The following is a 22,244-nucleotide window of genomic DNA, read 5'->3' as shown; positions in this document are numbered from 1 at the left end:
GTATAGCCCCGTTCGTGACACGAAGATTACGAAGCGTTCGTTGTTGCGGCAGCCACGTCCTAATACCTCTCTTAGACCGGCGAAAAATCACGGGGGGGAACAGCGATCGGAACTGGTGGGACTGGTGAACGCCGGGTTTCGCGTCCCGCTGCAAAAGGGCAACACAACTGTCCGACCGGCGTGCTTCTGATCGTTTACAGAGAGAGTCACTCTCGTTGACGAGCGGTTCGCGTTACTTCTTTTACCACGAGCGGTCTCTCCAAACTCATCCGCGATCCTACCCGACCGTGGACGGTAGGCGATCGTTGAACACGGTGCTAGCCGCGTGCACGCGTCTCGTGTCGGCCAGGGGAGTTCGCGCGGCCTGGAGGAGCGGCGCGTCTTTTGTTCGGACTCTAATGCGAGCGAATCGCGGATGAGAAAGTAAAGCGCGACCGGTGGACGCGACCGGCCTCCGAGAAAAGGTAAAACGACGCCGCCTCGCCTCACGTCGCCCAACGCTCTACCGAGCAACCACCGTCCTGGTGGAGTAGCGGAGACTAACAAAAAAAAATATATAACGAAGAAGGAAAATTACAAACCAGGACCGCACAGCTCGACGATACCGCGCGAGAATATTCACCGAGTTTTCCTAACGCGACGTTTTAACGCCGCTTGCGTCTCTTAAGGAGGAGTTACGTCACCTTCAAACACCTAGGGATACCTTTCGCGATGCTATTTTTCTTTTTTTTTTTCTTTTTTGACAAAGATACACCCGAATAATGTTTCCCTGGATAAAAGGTACAATAGACGTGGTGGAAAATATTCTTCTTCTTCTTGTTTCGTTCGCAGTGAACGCCGAGGACACAAAATGGCGTTCTGGATCGTAGGTGTGCGCGATACGCCTCCTCGGTTAAACGTATTCGAAAATCGTTGATAGATATTATTGTATCGACGCGAGGAATTTTTCGTGCTTGGGAAATTGTTGAATTCGTAACGTTTAAAAGGAATGAAATTTCTTTGAATTTTTCTATAGGAATAATTGTATTTTGAGTTGTTCTTTTAAATAGGAGCAATAGTATCTTGAGTCGTTCCGTGGTTTTAAAGAAAACCGACTCAAGCTAAAGTTCAAGCGAACATTTTCGGGACAATATTTCTTTGTATCGTTTGTAACGGTTCGATGTATCGTTTTACGTGGAAAAAAATGTTCAATTTTTTCCTTTTCACCGAATAAGCAACGTAACCCCTTAATACGATCACTTTTCAGTTCGCTTCCGTTTCCCTTTCTCTCGTCGCCACTTTTTGTTCAGAGCGCTCTAGGCCGGTGCACGCGAAATGTCGTTTCTCCGCGGTTCGAACGATATTCCGTGTGATAACGTCGGCCGAACGATATTTCATTGTCAGTTGCTGTACGCCGGATTAAAGAGAAAGGCGCTTCTTGCAACACGCGTGCATTAGTTTTAGGGTTACCACCTTCTCACATATACAAAAACCGGGATTTCCTAGCCAATAAAATCGATGGATCGATACTCTTACCGCACACTTTTTGTAATTCCTTTCGTCTGGCCCCTTCGACTTTTTTTTTAGCGATATTATTCTTGAAATAGGAATTTCTAATTATCTCGTCGCGCGATTCATTATTCTTTACCAAAACGATCCTCTTTGTCGCGACATTGTGGAAATTAATAAAATCGATGATAAATATTGTCAAGTTGAAATAGAGAAAATTCCTATTCGACGAAGAAGTAATCGCAGGAATGAATATATTATTCCTATTTCCATTAAGAATCCGTTATTGCGCGAACGAAGTAATGTTTTTATCGACCTTACTCCAAATGCGAATCAGCGTTTGGAAAATGTAACATCGACGCGGGAAATGTTTACCGTTGAGTTTGAAAATTGAATGCCGGTATCGTTTTAAATCGAACCAACTGGAACACCGGAAGAAACTGTAAACGATGAGCTCAGAGTTGGAATTTGACAGCAGTTTACTTTTACCACCGCTGAAACTTCACCGATTCTGAACGTAAATTTCCTGTATCGGTGAAAACAACTTTATATCGCTTGTACGTTTCAAATCTACATTTCAAACTGTCATAAGTACAATTTACCATAATTGATATCTTATTTAATTATATTATTTCCACGCAAATACGAATCACCAAAAAAAACCTAGCGGATGAATAATTGAAACAATTGCAATCGAAGACGCATTGTACCCGACATTTATGCTACGATATAAATTTTGATTACGAAAATGAAATTACAAATTCTTTTTGGAACGACAAAGTAAAGAGTGTTGTTATACAGTACGTAAAGTTTCGAATAAACAAAGTCTATTGGTAATCCGAAAAATCACTAGAGATCAATGTTCATCGATCGTCGATATTGGTCGAGAAATTGTATAGAATTTTTCCGTGATCGCGTCGTTGGTAAATGATACTTTTATCGAGGGGTAGAAAGTTTAAGTCGCTGAAAGGTGTACGAGACGAATGAAAAAATAATTATGATATTTTATTGACTCGTCATCGAGCGCGAAGCAGTTACTCCGCAAGGACTCAAGGTCGAGTCAGTGTTTCGATTCAAGGCCAGATCCCAGTTTCCTCGATTTTTCAACGTTTTATTGGAAATACGAGATGCGCGCGTAACCAACGGGTACCTCATAAATTCGAAACCATTACGCTGGATGAGCCGATATCCTTTCCCCACTCTGAGACTATTATTTGCAACACTTATCCTTAAGTATTCATACAGGAAGTATCGAATGCCAACGATCGCTGTTCAGCGGCAACCGTGATGTCAAGGAACCTCTCGATGGTCATTCATTCATGATCCGACCAAATTCTATTTTACTTTTTGGGAAACAATTGCATAATGCAACGCGAGTAGCATAATCGCATTACAGGGAACCACTCGTGGAGCGTTCAACGTTTCGTGTATCATATTATTTTCATATATTATTCTAAGGAACCAATGTCGTAAGAATATTTCTTATTGCCGATCGAACTTTAAATTAATCACGATTGTGTGCTGCAAGTAACGAATGCAATTGCACGGTTACACAATTATGTAGATTATATATTTTAATAATCTACACATGGCCAGGGGTCTTAAAACGTGTGCTTATGTAATAAGAATTTGTCAACATTTTTTTCCATTACGATACTTTTCTTCTTTGTAAACGGAAAATAATAATGTACAGCAAAATAAGGTAAGAAGTTAGCCTTGGAAAATTGCATCTACTATTTTAACTGTAATTTGCATTTTCCAAGCTGGACGAGCAAGTATTCATTGACTCACGGACAGCGGTATAACACGATTGTATATTGTTGTACTTTAGTCTCGGATAGCGATACCATTGACTCTGTATTTTTCCCATCTCTGCTGTTCAGTCGAAACCAACGTGCGAAAGAGTTAGCTATAGTCGCGGCGAGCGTTATTCGTCTCCTCTTCGCTTTTCGCCGTTTTCACTATTTCCTAACTCGAGAAGTCGCGACAAGCCGTTCCTCGTAAACGACGACGTAAACCCGTCGGTGTGCTTTAGCCTCTTAATAGTCCGACCTTGAGCCAGAACTAAGGAGTGCCTTTGCTACAGCATAACCTTCGTATACCTTCATCAACAGGGCTCAACCTACGACTGACAGCGTATTTTTGTTTCCACCGCACCACGCTAATTAAATTGAAAAATTCTCCTCGTCCCGTCTTTCTTCACGAACGATGTGCACGTATCGATACGAGGTTAGTGTACGGATTGATAATTCTCCAAGTTTCACATTTCAAAGATGCTGCACGTGATAACATTTTTCCAAGAAAATTCAAGAACGTCGCGCACGAAAAATGTATACGCGTTGAAATCTCTCGCCTAGTATACGACGAACGTCACAATATCGTATAATAGAATTAAAAGAAATTTTATACTGCGAATTCAATACCTAAAATATAAGGCTCAAACGACAAGAGAAAAGGTAATGCGTGAATAGTACCATTAATCGTTTGGTTCTCGGCAATTTTACAGATTACACGGTTGATACTCTCATAGGGCGATGATATAATTGTGACTAACGTAATTGTCAGAATCGACGACTAGGTAATACTCGTCGAATCGTTGCGCTGTATCCGAACGATAATATAAATCAGATCGCGATAAAGATTCCTAACCAATAAAACGCCACGAATCGAGAGACGAGCGACGACAAACACGAGCATCGAACGGAAACGGAAGAAAAGCCGTGTACGCTCTAACGCTCGAACTTGTCCGAAGACAAATTAATCTTCGCTCTGCGATTCAGCAGCGCGAGATGGAATGCGTTCGAGGGAGTAACGGGTACAAAATATCCTGCGTACACGAATCGCGAGGCCACCTCTCCTCGCCGTTCCAGGGACGACGTAAGCCGTCGAAAACCATGGGCAGAATTTGCCATTATTCCATGAAACTCTTGGTTAAGTGGTCGTTCGAATGCATCGAAATATACAGACGAAGGCGGCAGCACCGTATTGCGAGGGAAAAATGTTTAACAGATCGTCACGTGCAGTGTCGACACAGGTAGAAGTATGTACACTTTACCGGAAGATTCTAAAACTAATCTACAAGTGAGAAATGTTCTTTTCAAAGTTTCAATGTCTCAAGGTTTGTTTACGTCTCCTGGTTCGTCCTCATGAAATCGTACAGTCATAGAGAGCACACGACGAGACGAAATGTTAGCTTTCTGGGGGATTTCATTTCATGGGGTTAGAAATTAGCGAACATACTAATAGAAGGTATACAATCGGATAAAATATTAGCCTTCTGGGGATTTTATTTCGCGATGTTAGTGGTCTTAGTAATAGAAGGCGTACAAAAGGATAAAACATTAACCTTCTCGGGAGTTTATTTGACGAGGTTAGAAATTAGCTAATATCTACAGCACGCAAAGGTGTGCCCTCTCCGTACTGAATGCCACGAACTCTACTAACGTCTGATTTATCGTTCGACCGTGCAATACTCGTAACATCTTCGGAAGGCGCGATTCATTTAACAAGACTCGATAAATAAAATTTGAGAAGCGTTAAACCGTGTCAAGTGCACTCGACAAATTCCCCAAATTGTTTGTATTCTAAAACAAGACCTCGAAAAAGTTTCGTTCTCTGCTCAGACTTACTTTTCTTTATAACAAAAATCACTGCCTTTCCAATTCTAGGTGTATTTAGTTCATAGTATTGAGAATAATAGTATACTGTTCTAAAGCCGCAGTTCTTAATTTAGTAGTTAACCATCTCCGAGAGATCGATCGATTTAATAGGAGATTTAATAAATTATTTAATTATTACTATTAATTACATATATCCGACCTGTTCACTAATTCTATTAAATTTAATTTTGGAAAGCAAAATGAGATTGAGAACCCCTACGTTAAAAACATCACGTTCGTAGCAAAATAAGAACAAAAACAAATGCGTGATACGGTCAGTACTTATACATCGATTATTAATAATTATTGTAGACAAATTGTACACGTAACACGATACAATTTCCATAACTAGTATAAAGTACGCATAATCCCTTATAAATTCAATGTCCGCGCGTCTTCGCGTCATAAGCAGGAAGAAACAGGCCGTTCGAGCAGAGTTCGACATAGATACGAATACGCGACAAAGAGAGTGAACTTATGGCAATGACGTAAGAAACAGGCTAATCTCGTACATGACCCCATTATTTATGCCAACTGTGAACCATTTGCCTGGAACAGCGCTGCTTAAGATTGCTGGAATTTTTTATCCCTTTTCAGCACTCGAATTCTTCTACTCGATTAATCGACTATGTTCACACGTGTCGATAATTTATGCCAGACATTCAATACATTACGCTTACATAATTCTTATTCCAATATTAACCACAATGAAATCGTGCAATACGAATGAATTTCGAAAATAGCGTTATTTTTTAAATAACGTCAAAAATTATATTCTTTACGTAAAATGTTTTACTTCCCACTAAATAAAATTAATCGATAGATCTGAAAATAGATTCATCAAAACTTTCTCATAATGACGGAGAAAAACTAAGACTATAATTTTCTTGCGATGAACGAACGATTGCAGAATATATATACGAAAGAACTATAACCGTTTACGGTGTTAAAAATGTGTACTAGAAAGTACCAATAACGTACATAATACCAACATTCAGCTGACGTACCCTTTCGTTCTAACAAATTGGATCACTGTTTAAATCCAATCTAGACAGATGACAGTATTTTTATTATTCACCATAAAAGTGATTTATCCGTTAATAGTTTGCCTAAATAGGTCTCACCAAATGAAACCATACTGTCTACTCATAAACACAACTATTTTCTAGATTTTACGCAAACAGGTGAAGGGATAACGTAAAAATATTAAAAATAAATGTCATACGAATATTTAAAAGAGAAATTTGAAGTATTTTCTTAAATTAAGCGTTTCGCAAGGACCTGTTTCAATGCGAAATAGAATTATTATTTTTAATACATGCTGAATGATGTTTACACTTTTCTTAAATAATGAAATTTAATTAAATAAAGAATTGATTGAATAATCAGTCGTTATATTGATTATTCGAATAAATTCTTCTGTTTTCCAGCATCGAAGTCGATTGTCATCTCCAAATTTGATCGAAATAACGGAATAATTATAGAATTTCAAACTATCATGTATGCAATACAATTTTATTAACTTTTTAATGTTATAACTAATTACTATTTTTACAAGTAAATATTTATCATCGCCTTCTCACTTAAGTTTTTACAATAAGAGTAAATATATTTTACTCCATATATATTTCGATCAAAATAATAGTAAAAAAAACTCTTGTAAAATATTAAGAAATTGCATTAATTCCAACAGTACCTTTTTCAATTACAAATTAACACTTCAATTATAGGAAAGTTATTAATTATATTACTGTTCTCCAACAACAACGAGGTATTTCTAAAACATGCTGACTTCTAAGAGTTTCCTTCGAGGAAACGGTTGGCGCCTAACGTATTTATCGATCGTATCTCCGTGAATAAAAACGTTACCTTTCTTTCCGTTACAAACGTGACACGCTTCCAGCAATATTCGTTTAGCACTCACGACCTATTAAACATCTCCAGACCGAAACCCGAATAAAAGACAAAAATCGTACAGATGCGAAAGATCGTTAAAAAGACTAAAAACGGTTAAACGTATCGACAGTTTGGTCACGTGATTCCTCTAACGATCATGTTTTGAAAAGTCAGTACTAGAATTTTATTGGATCAACCAAGTGTTAACTTCAATGCGGTGCTTAAACAATTCTTAGTGCGCATTTAGTTGATTTCAATTCGTCGTCACGTCACACGCACAATTAGTAATGTCGCATCAACGATTTTAAAACCAGCGTATTAGCTGAAATCAACTGCAGGAGATTGTGTACAACGATCGCTGAAGAATTTATGCTTAAACGATACCATACACATTTTAATCGTACAACTAGGGAACCGATAGACCAAAAATTGTGCCAATTTTTTTAACGATGAGAAACATTCAGGCAGGAAAGGGTTAGAAAGAAGCCGTAAAACATAAGGGAAAGGAAAAGGGCCCGTCGAGATCCGTCCCTGGCCTCGGTAAGCGAAACCGGGCGGGCTGCTAACTCACCTCGTGCCACATTCCGCTGGCTCTGCCAACGTTTTCGACGACGAGAATGCACCGCGTGCAGGCTCGGGAGCACCACCTTTTGCACCGAACAACACACCTGCACCACCCCAGCGCGACACTTACTCTTTTCGAAAATTCAAACGCGCACGTGAGAGCTCAGCGGGCTTGCATGCTCGCGACGCGATTCGTCCGCGCTCTTTTCGCGCAGACTCCAATGGGTTTTCTCGTAACTTGCACAAGAAACGTCAATCGACCGATAGTCGTGCTTCCACAATAAGCAATATTATGTTACGAAGCCGGCGTTACGATCCACAGTCAGACGCACACCAACAGCGAACCGTGCGAGCGATCAACACAGACTGAACGCCGCGCCAACCGACTGATCGTAGCACAGTGCAGTTCGTTGATGATGCGTGGAGGGGATGCGCAGATCGTCCTTTCAGTTTGCCTCTCCGTGAAAATTCGAATTTCAATGTTATCGAGGATTACCACATAATACCTGGTAAATATTTGACTAATTTACTTACTTGATACGGCACGTTCAAGCTTATCTACGTGTGTCGGTTGTCAGATGGAATATATTGCGCCACGATACATCGTATGTAGATTGTTGAAATACTCGACATTCAAATAGCTCAGAATTCGAACCGAGTTAAATCCGTCGGATAGACGAGTAGTTGACCATACAACCAATAGTAGGGTAGTTCATAAAAATTCGACTAACTTGGAAGAATTTGAATAACTACTCAAATAACTATCGATTACTCGAGGTACTTGAAATATTCGAATACTTGAGTTGAAACATTTTTTACAAACACTCAGACAGCTCTCGACGTTATTTTGCATACGAGGGGACAACGCGACAATCCGAATTACAGATTTTGTTTTGTGAATCTTAAACATAAATAAAAGAACACGAGTCCGAGCACTTGTTGAAGTATGCAATATTTACTATACATTAAATACAGTAAGTGTTGCACGAAGTATACAATACTTACTATTAACATTATCAATGTCGTCATACATTAATATTAAAATTTTAGTGAACTGACAGCACATTTCGATTACTTTAAATGAATATTAATATGATACATTCGAAGTTAGTAAAGTCGATTATATTGCATCGACGAGTTTTCACTTCGAGTCTCAAGAATTCTAATACTTTATAATACTTTAATCAAATTTATAACTAGAAATAAGACGCATTAATTTCTATAGTTACTATATACTGTACCTCTTTGTTCTGGTCATAAATCTAAAATCAATAAAATTTCATTTTTTCGCAGTAATAACAAGTAGCAGTAACTATTAAAGAAACAATATTTGAAACAAAAAACGTTGCAATAAAATAAGTTGTTTCGATTAATAAATAAAGTAACGATTAAGAGATTTAAATCCACATACTTCATCATGGGAATCTTCTATATAAAGCATTTGACCAACTTTTACTAAACCATACCATTTTGTTTACTAAATTTTTAAAGTGCAAAATATTTATATATAATTTCTTCAACTTTGTATCGCAATAGATAAGACACGATTCTCATCGTGTGCAATACTAGGTTGCTTCTGTTGAGACGAAGTGCGTAACCGTAGGTTTGCTCTCTCAGCTTACAAATACAACATAACGTAAGACGGGGCGAAAAGATGAAAAATAGATCTTAAGTAGCTAATATTTTCTACTCTATTGAAAATATGTGTATAGTGTACGCAACAGCGTATGGTTAACTAAACTTAATCGTTTCTATATCACCAAACTGTGGAAAATATTAAAATAAACTACAACTGCAATATCTTTAGTATATAAAATTTTCGTGAAACCGTTCAGAGACAAAATAAGATTTTTAAAGCAATAAATATTCTACCTTTCTTTATAAATACTACGTATTATTATCCTTGCAATATAGTTGTGTTTTTTAGTATTAGAAAATTCTCTTCGTCACGTCCTAACTCACACGTGAATTAGCAAACAGTGAACGTGTTAATTTAATAAAACGTGAAATGTCGATAAGATTGACTCGTTCAAATGTAATCAACGATTTCTTTGTTACATTGCTTTTAATGTTGTATGTAAGAAATAAAATTTCTAGTGGAAATAAATAAGAATCTGAGTGTGATTTGAGTGTAGAATCCCTTGTTTTAGCATAATATATTTTACTGATACTGCAATGGTCTCACATTGTACTGTAAAAAGAACCAACTTCTAATAATTTATAATAATCACCTTGTATATCGATCTATATTCTTATAACAATTTTGTTTTTATGTCAAACTAGTAATGAATCTTCAACAGATAATATGTCACAATTGTATAAAGAACGGGTTACTAAAGACATATTGATTCAATCCGAAATGTATATTTTACATACGTTCCAATCTATGTTATTTCTAAACATATGTTGTATATTCGCATATCATCCACTCACAACGTTTATCACTAAGGTAACTGAATAGTACCTTAGACGTACTTGATAGTTAAAATTCGTTAATATGAATCAACCATGATTTTATTTTGTCATATAATCGCTTGTACAGAATACCTTTTAGTGAAGTATACTGGATACACATAAAAGTTTATTATAATGCGCAAGGATATTTCTGTAACCGTACATCAATCAAAAATAGTAAAATTATAACTGTTTTTTCTTTCTTCTTCAATAAAGATAATTTACAACATTTACCATTTTTTCTTTCAATACATCTTAAAAGCTAACCGACGATTACATTTTCCAATTTAAACACATTTACATGTGACATCTCGTTAAATCGATCTTTCCGCGCGTTTCTCTATATAAACAACCTACACCATAGAATTCTCGATCATCACGCTACAAATCTCTAAATTTGTATCTTAAGACATGTAGTGCATAGTTAGTTTTTTACGCATACAATACAAATTAAGGAAACAAAAAAGTAAAACAATGTACGTCGGCATAAATATGAAACAAGAAGAATTTCGCTTCTCACCCACCACACGTACAAAACTTACATGGAATACATTAACGAATCGCCAAATACGTTCTTCTTTAAAAGTAGAACGAATAATTGAACTATGATTTATCTTAGTTCGAAATCTTTAGTTCGTAGTCTCGACGAGTCATTTATTCCTATACATCAAATGTTATTTAATTAATTGATAATTACCCATACCCCCATTTCTGTTGCAAACATATCAACGTTTCATGCAATACATTTACTAGTGTGATTATATTACATTTAAGCAAAACAAATTATCCTTCATGAAAATTTGTAATCGATCGATCAAGCGAGAAGCATCATATTTATTTAACAGCAATCTATTTTCCATGCAGGTTCCAATGTTTCTAAGAAACATCATAAAAGTATAATAACAAAGAAGAAAGGCATATCTCTCGTATTATGATCTAACAATGTAATCTTCTTGAATGTGTGATGAACAAATTTACACCGACGAAATACATTAACAGAGCTACTTAGTACTTTCAGCACATCGAGAAAACGTACAGAACAAAGAATTAAACTAGAAATTTCGAGAGTGAAACATGTGAACAAGTTAAACATTTAGATATCAGTACTTGTTTTATCGAGTACGACGAAGTACCAACTCAAAATAAAAATGCATGTTGAACGAGTCAGTAGCGTGTATTCTGTCAAGAGTTGGAGTAGAAGTTTATAATTTTCTGACAGCCAGTTACCTCAAATATCTCTCACCACGCCTGTTGTAAGAGGTAAATAAGGAAAAAATTAAAAATAGTAATGGAATAACAGTATTGCATATTGGTGGTTAGCTCATGGACACTTGTCCATTAGACAGTAGCCGCTCAACAGCAGCATTTATATCTCCGAATGTGGCAATTAATGCTGAAAACGACACAAAAATGTTGTATGAATATTATATATTAATATAACGTCATCAATACGAATGTTCTACCTCCATTAACACAAACTAATTAATAATTAAAAGCGTATTTTTCAATTTCAAAATAAATTTTGTTATAATTACTTGTTAAAAAAGCACCAAAATTATTAGAAAGGCATACCGGTATTAAATGTTTAAAGATAAAGATAAGGAAAACAGGTTTCAAGATTATGTATATATGCATATATTCGTTACCTTGTAAATTAGCGTCTCTATTAACAAAACCCATAGCTGTAAGCTGTTCTAACTGTGCTCTGTAACGCTCTTCTGGTGGAGGTACAGGTTGGCCATCCACTTCTACACCTTGATTTAATGCCATTGCCGATACCTGACGAAAGTAAAATTACTAATCAACTCATTTGTGCATTATTTACAAACTACAGTAAGTAAAATTTTTACCATGCGTGCCATAAATTGAGAGAATGTATTTTGCAGATTTGTATCCGTTGTTGGTTGTGGAGTTGGTGCATTTGGATTTGTTGCACCAGCAGTTGGTGCTGTTGCTGCAGGTGGTACAGTCATACCCATACTACAAAATTTTACATTAACTTTTAAATATAATCAACTTCTTCTACTGTAAAACTATGACATAAAAGACGAACTATAGAAAGTGAGTATGCTCGTAACAACTTACTTTTCAACAAGTTCTGGAGCAACAGTACGTAATTGTTCCATACCCTGTTGAATTTGCATAATAGCAGCCAAAGCATCAGGGTTTGTAACAACATTTTGAATTTGAGGATTCTGCATTTGTCGAATAAATGCAGGCATCATGGCCCGCACCTGTTCTTGCATTTGTGGATTTCCTCGAAGCATTGGATTGGCAGCAACTATCCTACTAGCTATAGCTGGATCAGCAGCCATGGCTTCCAACATAGACCTTGTATATGGAGCGTTCAACATGTTTCGTACCAGTTGTGAATTTTCCATCATTTGAGCTGCAAGACTTTGCATTCCTGGTGAATCCAATAGACCTCTTCCTTGCTGTTGGTTAGGAGAATCGCTCTGACTTTGATTCCAAGGATTTGGCAATGGATCCCTATTTTCTTGACCTTGCTGCGGATTAGTCTGGTTATCTTGAGCACCATTATTTTCCACTAATGCTGCAAAGGGATTGCGCTCGCTAGCTGCAGCTGCAAGCATAGGTTCCTGAATGTCACGATACATGCGACGAAGTGCACTGTAGCCACCAGGAATGCTTTCTAGATTAGACAGAGCTCTATCATGGGAACGCATTAATTCTTGAAGCATCGACGGATTGCGGGCCAATTCCATCGTTTGTCTACGAAAAATTTACATTTATTTAAATTTGCAATGCTAGGTAATAAAAGTAAATAAAATATATATATATATATATATATATATATATATATATATATATATTACATTTTGCTGCATTAAAACTAAATTTTCATAAAAAATTATAGTACACTTTAAATAAATCTCTCCTCACCTCAATAGTTCTGGATTATTCAGCATATGATTGATTTCTGGATTGCGTTGCATTAGCTCTTGCATTTGAGGATTAGCAGTAACCAAGTTACGCATATTTTCTGGATCGTTCATCAGACTTTGCACCAACGGATTATCGAGTACTTGACGCATTGTTTCTGGATTTGACAGTAGTTCACGTTGCATACGTTGTTGCAAATCAATAAAATTAGCAGATCCCAAACCAAGAGATTCCAGTCCGACAAGTCCACCTAAACTGCCCAGTCCAAAGGGACTGGTGTTTACATCAGCTGAATATAACAAAAAAAAAAGAACAAATATATATATATATATATATATACATATATTTTTACAATAATAACATTGTATTTATGATAAATAAAATTGGAATTCAATTCCTAATGTTATAACATTTTTATACCTTGCGGTCTCTGAGATGGAGTAGACTCTTGAGTTTGATTAGAAGGAGTACGCGGTGCCTTGATAACCAGATGAACCGTTAAGCCATCCTTGACGTTATGTGTACCCAATGTTTCATGATCTTTCATAATTTTTCCCGCAAAGATGAGACATAATTGTTCCGTTTGGGCATTAAATTTCTTCGCAACTGCCTCTTTAAACTACAAATTTCAAGAGAAACCTTTATTAAAGTTAACCCACCAATGACAAGAGTGATGGTGGTTCATGATAAATCTCGTCATTGGAGAAATTTACAAATATATGATCAGAAAACTTACATCCTTAATACTCGCATTCTCTTCAATCTCAACGGTCTGTTTTTCTTTTGGCGTTTTGACGTTAACTGTAATTTTCTTCCGAGTATCCTGGCCTTCTGCCATCTTGAATCGGTAGATGACTCGTTACTTTCGACGCTTTCGATTCTCCCTCGTCGAGGGCCAATTGCGCACCACTTTCCACAAATGCTACGATTCTTTTCGCACCACGGGAATTTCGTTCGCGAACCCGTTCTTAAAGAAACTACGCTGAATTTTGTTAACAAGTTATTCCAAAGAATCATAAAGATCACATAGAGGGGTCAACTTGAATGGCTATTCTATGTAAGCCATAATGCACGATAGGATGAAAGCACACGATATGTCAATGCGCTCGTGTATAGTTTCTTTGATGACCTGTGTGTACCACGTTCCTTCGAAGAAACGATTCCTTCCTGTCACTGGAAGATATTGGACCAATTGAATGAATCACAAACAACGATTTCGTGTGAAAAATGCTTGATATTATTTACGAAAAAGCACAAATCGTTTTAGGTTAATAGGTTATGTCGTACTGCCACTACCGTAACATAAAGACACTAACTAAATGTATCATGTAACGGCATGTACCGGTTCAAATGGATTTTGGCCAATTCAGGGGAAAGTTACCACGCTCCAAGTTACCCTTTCTTCTTCACACGTAACTCTCACGCGCGCTGCGCGAGGTAGATGCGTAGTATGTTACTGCTAATAACATTACACTAACTTGCGAAATATCTAACCTATAACTAATATGTTACTTGAACCGTTATGAAATAACAATGCTCTAGCGATAGGTCATGATATATAAAATATGAAATAGATTATTTCAAGAATTAAACTATTATTTATTAAATACATCTACATAACATTTTCAGAATTAATTTTGATACATGTAATCTATGCGCAACAAGTTGCATGAGTTGCTATGATATAACGTCAATAATTTTGTGATAAGTATTGAATTATTATTTATTTAATTATTTATTCAGAATTAATTTTAATACATATCATTAAAAATCTTTTCTTTATTACTGGATTATATTGAGGTAAAAATAATTGTATTATGAAATATGTATATAAATAATTGTATATAAATAGTAACTGGTAATTTTGTACAGGTAATCTACTATCATCATTTCGTCTTGTCTACGCTTCTGGGAATCCATAAATGCCATAAAACCAACACAATTGATCAACTTCATAAAATATTAAAAGTACATTATGTTATTTAATTAAAATCGAAATATTAATTACACTAATAAAAATTAATTTTGAAAATGTAACGGAAATGTATTTAATAAATGGTAGTTTATTCCTTAACATAACTTATTTTATAATTTATATATCATGACCTATTGTCATAGCATTTATTTCATAGCAATTCAAAGTATCGCTTATTGGTTAAATATTTCGTAAGGTTAATATCATTTCGTGATGTGATCAGTGATAAAATATTGCGCATGTATTTTGCGCAGCGTGCATAAGAAATATGAAGAAGGAAGGGCAACTCGAAGTGTGGTGCTGGTAACTTTCCCCTGAATTAACCAGAATCCGTTGAAACTGGTGTACGTTAATATACCCAAATATATATATATATATATATATATATATATATATATATATATATATATATATATATATATATCAAATCATAAAGAAATGATACACTTTCTAGAATTGTAAAATCGAAGAATAGAAATTATCTAAACACAAGCGTGATAAACAATAAATCTACGTTATAAAAAGTATTTTAACTTCATTTTATTATTAAAATTTCCAATTTCAAAACGCATTTTTTGTCAACCCTCCCAAAATACTAGTTCCTAAATAGCGCTGTATGCGTATACATATATTCTGATAATGATAATCATCACATGATTCATTGCAAAAATATTTCTTAGTTAAGTCGTGTTTTACTGTCGGTTACAAATGTAAGTGCCATTAAAATTATATCATCGCAATATGATTTATTTTAATACCAATAAAATAAATTGTAATTAAATATTTGTTCAATGCAATATAAATTCGTTTAATTATTTTATCTTTATTTTTCTTGTCAAATGGAACTCTTCAAATTGAAAACATCGCGATAGTGTATTTATTTTTATTCAAAAATATTTACTGAAAAATACAATTTTTTTTTAAACATAAAAGGCAATACAAGTGATTAAAAGGAAACCATTTTATTATTTAGAATTCTTCCATGGAAAAAGATATTAAGTTCCATTTTGGTTTTGTTGCAGGAGAACCATCGATTTTCCTTTCTGGGTTTCCAGCCCTCTCAGACTCGCCCGCTCAGCTGACCGTACTTGCAGCTCTCAAGAAGGGTCAAGTCTCTTACTTTGACTTCAGTATGAGGAAGCAGCGGATGATCATCTCCATTAGTCCAATGTGCTCAACCATGACTTTTACTCGACGCCTTCCATTTTGTATGAAATGACTCTATGTATTCAATATTGACGCCTGTAATTGAATACCATATTGTATAATAAAACTTGAATTGCTCACTATTAATAAGGAAATAATTTGCAGTACAAACAAATTATAGGCAATATAAACTAATAGGCAAATATAAACAAATAAATTATGTTTACATAAATAAATTATACCAGTAAAACAAATAAAAAATTTTAATATTGTAAAAATTTACCTGCACTTTTTGCCAATCCGTCAGGACTAAAAGTAAGGACTCTTTTATCATCTGGATTGCAACCAGTTAGTAATGTCACAACTGGCGTTTCTGCATCATTTGTCATACCAACTTTCGTCTGTTGAGTAAGATAATGGCAACATTCTATAATTTGGAAAAATAGCCATGCTTCTTTATCTTTTGGTCTTGGTCCTTTTATATAAGGTAACGCTAACCGCTCGTGAGGTCTTTGAGCTCGTAAGAATCTTGAACCTCGTTTTAATTGACCTTCCAACCAGCGTGTAGCTTCTCTTGCTCGACCACTAACGCGTTTTACTTCATCCAAAGCAGAAACGACTAAAAATTATACACACATTATTTTTATTTCTAACAAAAAAATTAAGAAGTAATTCTAATTTCATAAATTTTTATATTTTTATTTTACTCACCAACACTAGGAATTACAATAATGAATTTCTTAGCATAGACTAAACGTTTAAGAGCTGGAGTATGCTTTGCTAAAGCTTCGTGATCTGGTACCAAATAGGGGGACATAAGCCTAGATCTCAAACGTGTCTCTAGAGCACAAACCTCTGCCTTTAACCATAACTTTCCCATGTGTCTCATCAACTTTCCCCGCGAATGATCCATTTCCAAATCTTTACCATTACCCTTTGTTGCATTAGTAGTATTTGCGTCAATTGTTATAAATATTTGTTTCGTTTGGTCATATTTCACTCCAGCATCTTCAACAGAATTAAGAAAGTGCCCAAATTCAATTAATTTTAATGCTCTCAACAAAGTTTCCTCTCGTTTATTCATTTTATGTTTATACAGTATTTTCCAATTAAGTGAATTTTGGGCATCATCCAACAAATTTAGCCCTCTTAAATCAATATCTTCTGGCAATGGAACCATTTTAACACACTCTTTTAATTTATCCACACTTGATAAAATCATGCTGTCATTCTTACAATTTTTCAACAATGTCTCCGTATCTATGTTAATTAAATTCAATAAAATTGTAACGCGTTTCAATAAAATCCGTGAACTTTTTCCACATATCCTTATAATATCCGGATTACTTCTTAACCAATCGCAACATATTTTAATAGATGCGAGTATTTCTTTTCCAACTAAGATGTTCAATACCTCGTCTGGTTTTAAATCTTGTTTTTTTAATTGAGCAATATACGTTACTCTATCCAATGATCCATTACTTTCATCGAATGTACTATTGGAATTAGTTGTTACCGCACTTCCAGAATTAGTTACAGAATCTTTATCGTCGAGTTTTTTATCTATTTGATCATCAGATACTTGTTCACCATTTTGTACATGATTATTAATTTCATCAATTACTTCAACTTTTGTTTTTGTTTCCACATGCCCATTAATTTTCTTAGTTTCAGAATCAACTGTAATTTCTTTTTTTAATCTCACACTCGTAGCTTCATCGTCTGTAACATCTTCCGACAATGCATCTTCTGATAAAACATTTCCTTCACTTAATACATCATCCTCTGTCTCTGAAATGTCTGAATTTATCTCGTCGCTAGAAGATTCGACATCACTTGCATCCGAATCACTACTATTTCTTCGTTTTCGTCGTCGAAGTTTCGTAAGCAAACTTTTAGTTTTCTCCCGAGTTTTCCGCGTACCGTTATGAACATCCCCATTATTTTCCGTATTTCCTTTTTCAGAGGATGTTGTGTCATCACTTTTATTTGTAGATTTATCAATTTCATTTGAATCTGACTCTAGTTGTTTTATTACATCATTCTTGTTTTCTGCATCCATAGGTTTATTATTACATTCATTATCTTTTTGTATTAGTTCGTTTGATTGTAAAACTTCTTCTATGTTTGGTAATGGTACATCTATAAAAGACTCTTGCAATCTTGTTATTGTAAATTGTACTAATTGAGATAATATTGCCAAAGTTATAGCAACGACACCTTGAACTTCACTAGATTCTTTACTTTTTAATTGTGAAATGGACATCAGACAAATAGCCACAATCTTAAATATCATATCATCTGTTAAATAATTTATTTGTCCATTTTTGCAGTTTTGAAGGTACATTTCAATACTGCTTTCTTTTTCATTGTAATTTGTATCACTTGACTCGGGTTGCTCCATACTCAGACAAGTTTCAATACTAGTTAATAGATCCTGTAAACAAAGTAAAAATAATATACATTGTAAATTATACAATAATACATAAAAGTATACAATTTATCAAGAATTTACTTATTGACACATATTAACTTGCCTACCTGACATTCCTGATTTATTCTGTCAGAATTTGGTATATCGTAATCCCATAATTGTAATAAAGAAAACAATCTTGATACACACATGTGTGTAGAACACTTTTCATCTGTACAAATAGAGTGAGTAACAATGGCCCTCTTTAAATTTCCTTCTGCTCCTTCAAATGGTTCAGTACATAAAACACTACAAGGTAATTAATATTACTCTATTTAGTTCCATGTTTTAGTCAGGCTAAAGTTATTTACAATAATATTTAAAAAACATTCGTTAAAACAATTTATATAAATTACAAAAATATAGTAAAGCTTTAAAAAATATAATGATACAATACAGAATATTTATAAAAGGAAAAAGACCATAAAATGAAAGAATAAATGCTTTTGCAATTTTACAAATTCTACAACTGCAAAATATAAAGTTATTCTAACCATCGCATGTAGTGGTATACTGCATCAAGCCCATGATTTTTATTCCCTGCTACAGTGCCCAATTGATTGTGTGGTAATCCAATGTTTGGATCAATCGCTATGGCCATTTTGTAATACCTCTTTGCTATCATTGGATCCCAATATGGATCTAATTCTAATTTGTATCTAGCTAAATCCCCAAGGCATACCAAACTTCTATGTATCAAACGCATAACACACTGTTTTGTTTCTTCGGTATGAACTTTATATTGACTTGTTTTATTCTTTGCCTTTGAAAATATTAAAATAAAATGAATAATTAGATTAGCTTCTTTAAATACAGTATTTGTAATAATTGATTTTTTACACGATTACGTTTTAATTTGTATAATAATAAGAATATTTAAAAATACTTACACTCGACAATCCAGTTTCATTTTGTGTAAGTGCAAAATCAATAGCACCAACCAGATCTAGACCATATTCTGATTGCAGTTTCAATATCAGATGATGGTAAAATCCAACCCCTACTGCCAAATGGACAGATAACACTGCCTTTTCTGTTTCAGTCCATGAATTACCCTACCATAAAATTTACAATTACAAAATTTTTATGCAAAGATTAGTAAAGTAAGTACTAGAATAGACATTTGAATAAAATTAATACTTTTCGCAATTTTTTAGCAGCATAAACAATATCATAAAATGCTTTTCTCCATAACAGCTCCTCAGTTTTACGTGCATATCCAACAGAATCTTTAGTTATTAACCTTACGCAATAATCTTTAAGCTTCACCCGCAGTGTCTCCCCTGAAGGGGTAAATAAATCTGTTATTGTTAATGCACGACTCTTTTGTTCATCTAATCTTTTGGCAATATCTGTTATACCCCTATTAATCAAATATATTCTTGATTATTAATTGCATTTTCTTAAAGGTTCATATTTATTAGAAAGTTTTACATTTTTTCACCTTCCATAATGCATAATGCATGCAATAAAATATATACAGTGGAGCACTAACTTTATCCATCTGAAATATATCCATTAATTTTTTTATATACTTAAAACTGTTACATACAAAAGTTGTATACGATTTACACAAGTTGTATAAATGGGTATAAGTAAAAACAGAGAATTTAAAGTTATTTTAATTTTTTACTAAATGTATTATAATATAAATTCAATAAAATTTAAATTAATAATTTATTTAAATAATAAATGAGTCAAGGTCATAAGAGGTAATGAAATAATAATTCTTAGATTGCATTTTAACATGTGCAGTACATACCATACAACACAATCAAGATTTCTCTTTAATACACGTTACTCGTGAAGAGCATTGGACAACATGTGGGAATATAACCTAAGAATTATTAATGTTCTGTTTTCTATGACCTTGAATGACCTATTATTATGCTTCCTTGAAATCATCTCAATACCAGATGTTGTACTAAGATTAAAAAACGTTAGCACACCGTTTAAAAAAGTTATAGTAATTTTAAAATTTATATCATATTTCCATGTATAAAAAAAACTAATCTTATTATAATATGCATTTTTTTATATCATTCAACATTAATATACAACATTTTTTAATAAAAGATAAAATATCAGAGATACTTCAGGTGGACATAATTAATGCTCCATCATGTATATCATTATTTTCCTCAAACTTTATATTATCAAATTGTATTTTATAAGTCAATAAAAAATATAGAAAGAATATTAATAGAAGAAATAATTTAAATTTCACACATACATTCACCCTTATCTATTGATGAAATTAATAAAATATTTATTAATGTTTATCAAACAATAATTAAGGTGGAAAAAGATGATTGAATATGTATTAATAAAATTATCACATTCTTTTCGTAGTACAGGAACTTAATTTTTATGCATAGTTAGTTAAACTCATAGTTAGTTTACTTCGAAATTTAAACGAAATAGTATAAATTATTTACAAATTATAAATTGATAACAAAATTGTTCATTGTGAAGATTTTCTACGAGACAGAAGAAAAGAGCTGCGCATAAAAGCGCGCCAATGGAAGATCGTACACGAATATAGGTTATGTTAATGCAAGGTGAAACTCGCAGTACTCCAATGGTATTAAAAAATGTATTTTCAAGTATAATGCGCGACGTATAATTAAATAAAATGAATTGCGATCTCATGGAAGTTTTAATGTTACTTGTGCAAACGTCTCGTTTGTTCGAGGCAATCAGACATTCGGGCATCTGCTGCAGTATTATAGGTCCTCCTCATTTTGCTTCGATCATTTTTCACTTCCTGGCCGCTTCGTCATTATTCATTTTCCCGCGGTCTCCTGACACGCGCATCTCCGTCCCACGGTAAGAAAATTCGACATTCGCCCTTGCCTAACTCCAAAAACCGCCCACGACTGCAAAGCTCACACAATTACAAATATGTATACGTATACATACATACAGTTTGCTCAACGGTGCCACAAGAAAAATAATCTGGAAATCGTTGCAACAGTGTTACCAAATAAAACGTTTTCGAACTATAAAATACACTATATTAGAAAAATATGATCTAGTAAATTAAAAAACTAGACATGTTTAGTAAATTAAAAACCTGAATACACATATTATTCCGTTTTATGAATTTTAAGATTAATTCTAAGAATATTAAACGCTGGAAATCTGATTTTAAAATTTGTAATTGTATCGTATAATATATTATGTTAAAGGTTACCATAAACGATGTTTAGAATGGTCTGGATATTTGATCAACTTTCAATCTCACAACTTGAGGAACTTTATAATATAGAATTTACAATCTATACCTTGTCAGTAAAACGAAGATTCGATTAAACAAGCACGTGACTGCGACAGAATCTCATAATTCTGTATAATTCAGTTGTATCTCTATTCAGAAGTGTATAATAGGTCCAACGGATACTGGAACGAAACATTAAAAGATTTGACAAACGATTGAAAAACTGATGATGACGCTTCCATTATAAAATTGTTGCAAATGTTAACCATCAAAAGGAACAATATTTTTCACATTCTTGAATAATTAATTTGTGTTAAACATTGTATTAAAATAACAAATGTAATTTTTGGAGAATAAAATAAACACCTTTCGTTCTTTAAATCTTCCTTACAAATTTATACATTATTTCTTGTTGACTTTTTCATTGCAGAATTATAATTATTATAAGTTAAATTTCTGAAAATC

The 22,244-nt window shown here is 34.1% G+C and overlaps 3 protein-coding genes across 4 annotated transcripts in view; all 3 read right to left on the bottom strand.

Annotated features, from left to right (window-relative positions):
* Window positions 1–7,959, bottom strand: part of LOC143152827 (uncharacterized) — a 60,318-nt gene extending 52,359 nt beyond the window's left edge. For both annotated transcript variants that reach the window (XR_012993643.1, XM_076323369.1), the window contains exon 1: window positions 7,615–7,959. The gene's annotated coding sequence lies outside the window, so the exon portion shown is untranslated. The remainder of the gene's footprint in view (window positions 1–7,614) is intronic.
* A 1,996-nt stretch (window positions 7,960–9,955) lies between these two features.
* Window positions 9,956–14,264, bottom strand: Ubqn (ubiquilin). Its single transcript, XM_076323370.1, has 7 exons — window positions 13,702–14,264; window positions 13,386–13,584; window positions 12,966–13,254; window positions 12,147–12,794; window positions 11,912–12,041; window positions 11,708–11,840; window positions 9,956–11,454 (listed from the first exon to the last, which is right to left on the bottom strand). Exons 1-7 carry the CDS (start codon window positions 13,801–13,803, stop codon window positions 11,378–11,380), a joined length of 1,578 nt encoding a protein of 525 aa, XP_076179485.1. The 5' UTR covers window positions 13,804–14,264; the 3' UTR covers window positions 9,956–11,377.
* Window positions 14,265–15,809: 1,545 nt separating this feature from the next.
* Smg5 (Smg5 nonsense mediated mRNA decay factor) lies at window positions 15,810–21,582 on the bottom strand. Its single transcript, XM_076323362.1, has 8 exons — window positions 21,229–21,582; window positions 19,700–19,922; window positions 19,450–19,614; window positions 19,054–19,322; window positions 18,628–18,808; window positions 16,798–18,523; window positions 16,370–16,705; window positions 15,810–16,182 (listed from the first exon to the last, which is right to left on the bottom strand). The coding sequence occupies exons 1-8, from the start codon at window positions 21,300–21,302 to the stop codon at window positions 16,115–16,117; spliced, it is 3,042 nt and encodes a 1,013-aa protein (XP_076179477.1). The 5' UTR covers window positions 21,303–21,582; the 3' UTR covers window positions 15,810–16,114.
* Window positions 21,583–22,244: the final 662 nt, after the last annotated feature.

The sequence above is a fragment of the Ptiloglossa arizonensis genome, chromosome 11, assembly GCF_051014685.1.
Source record: "Ptiloglossa arizonensis isolate GNS036 chromosome 11, iyPtiAriz1_principal, whole genome shotgun sequence".
NCBI lineage: Eukaryota > Metazoa > Arthropoda > Insecta > Hymenoptera > Colletidae > Ptiloglossa > Ptiloglossa arizonensis.
Note: the sequence above shows the minus strand (reverse complement) of the source record. Positions and strands in the feature narration are given on the sequence as shown.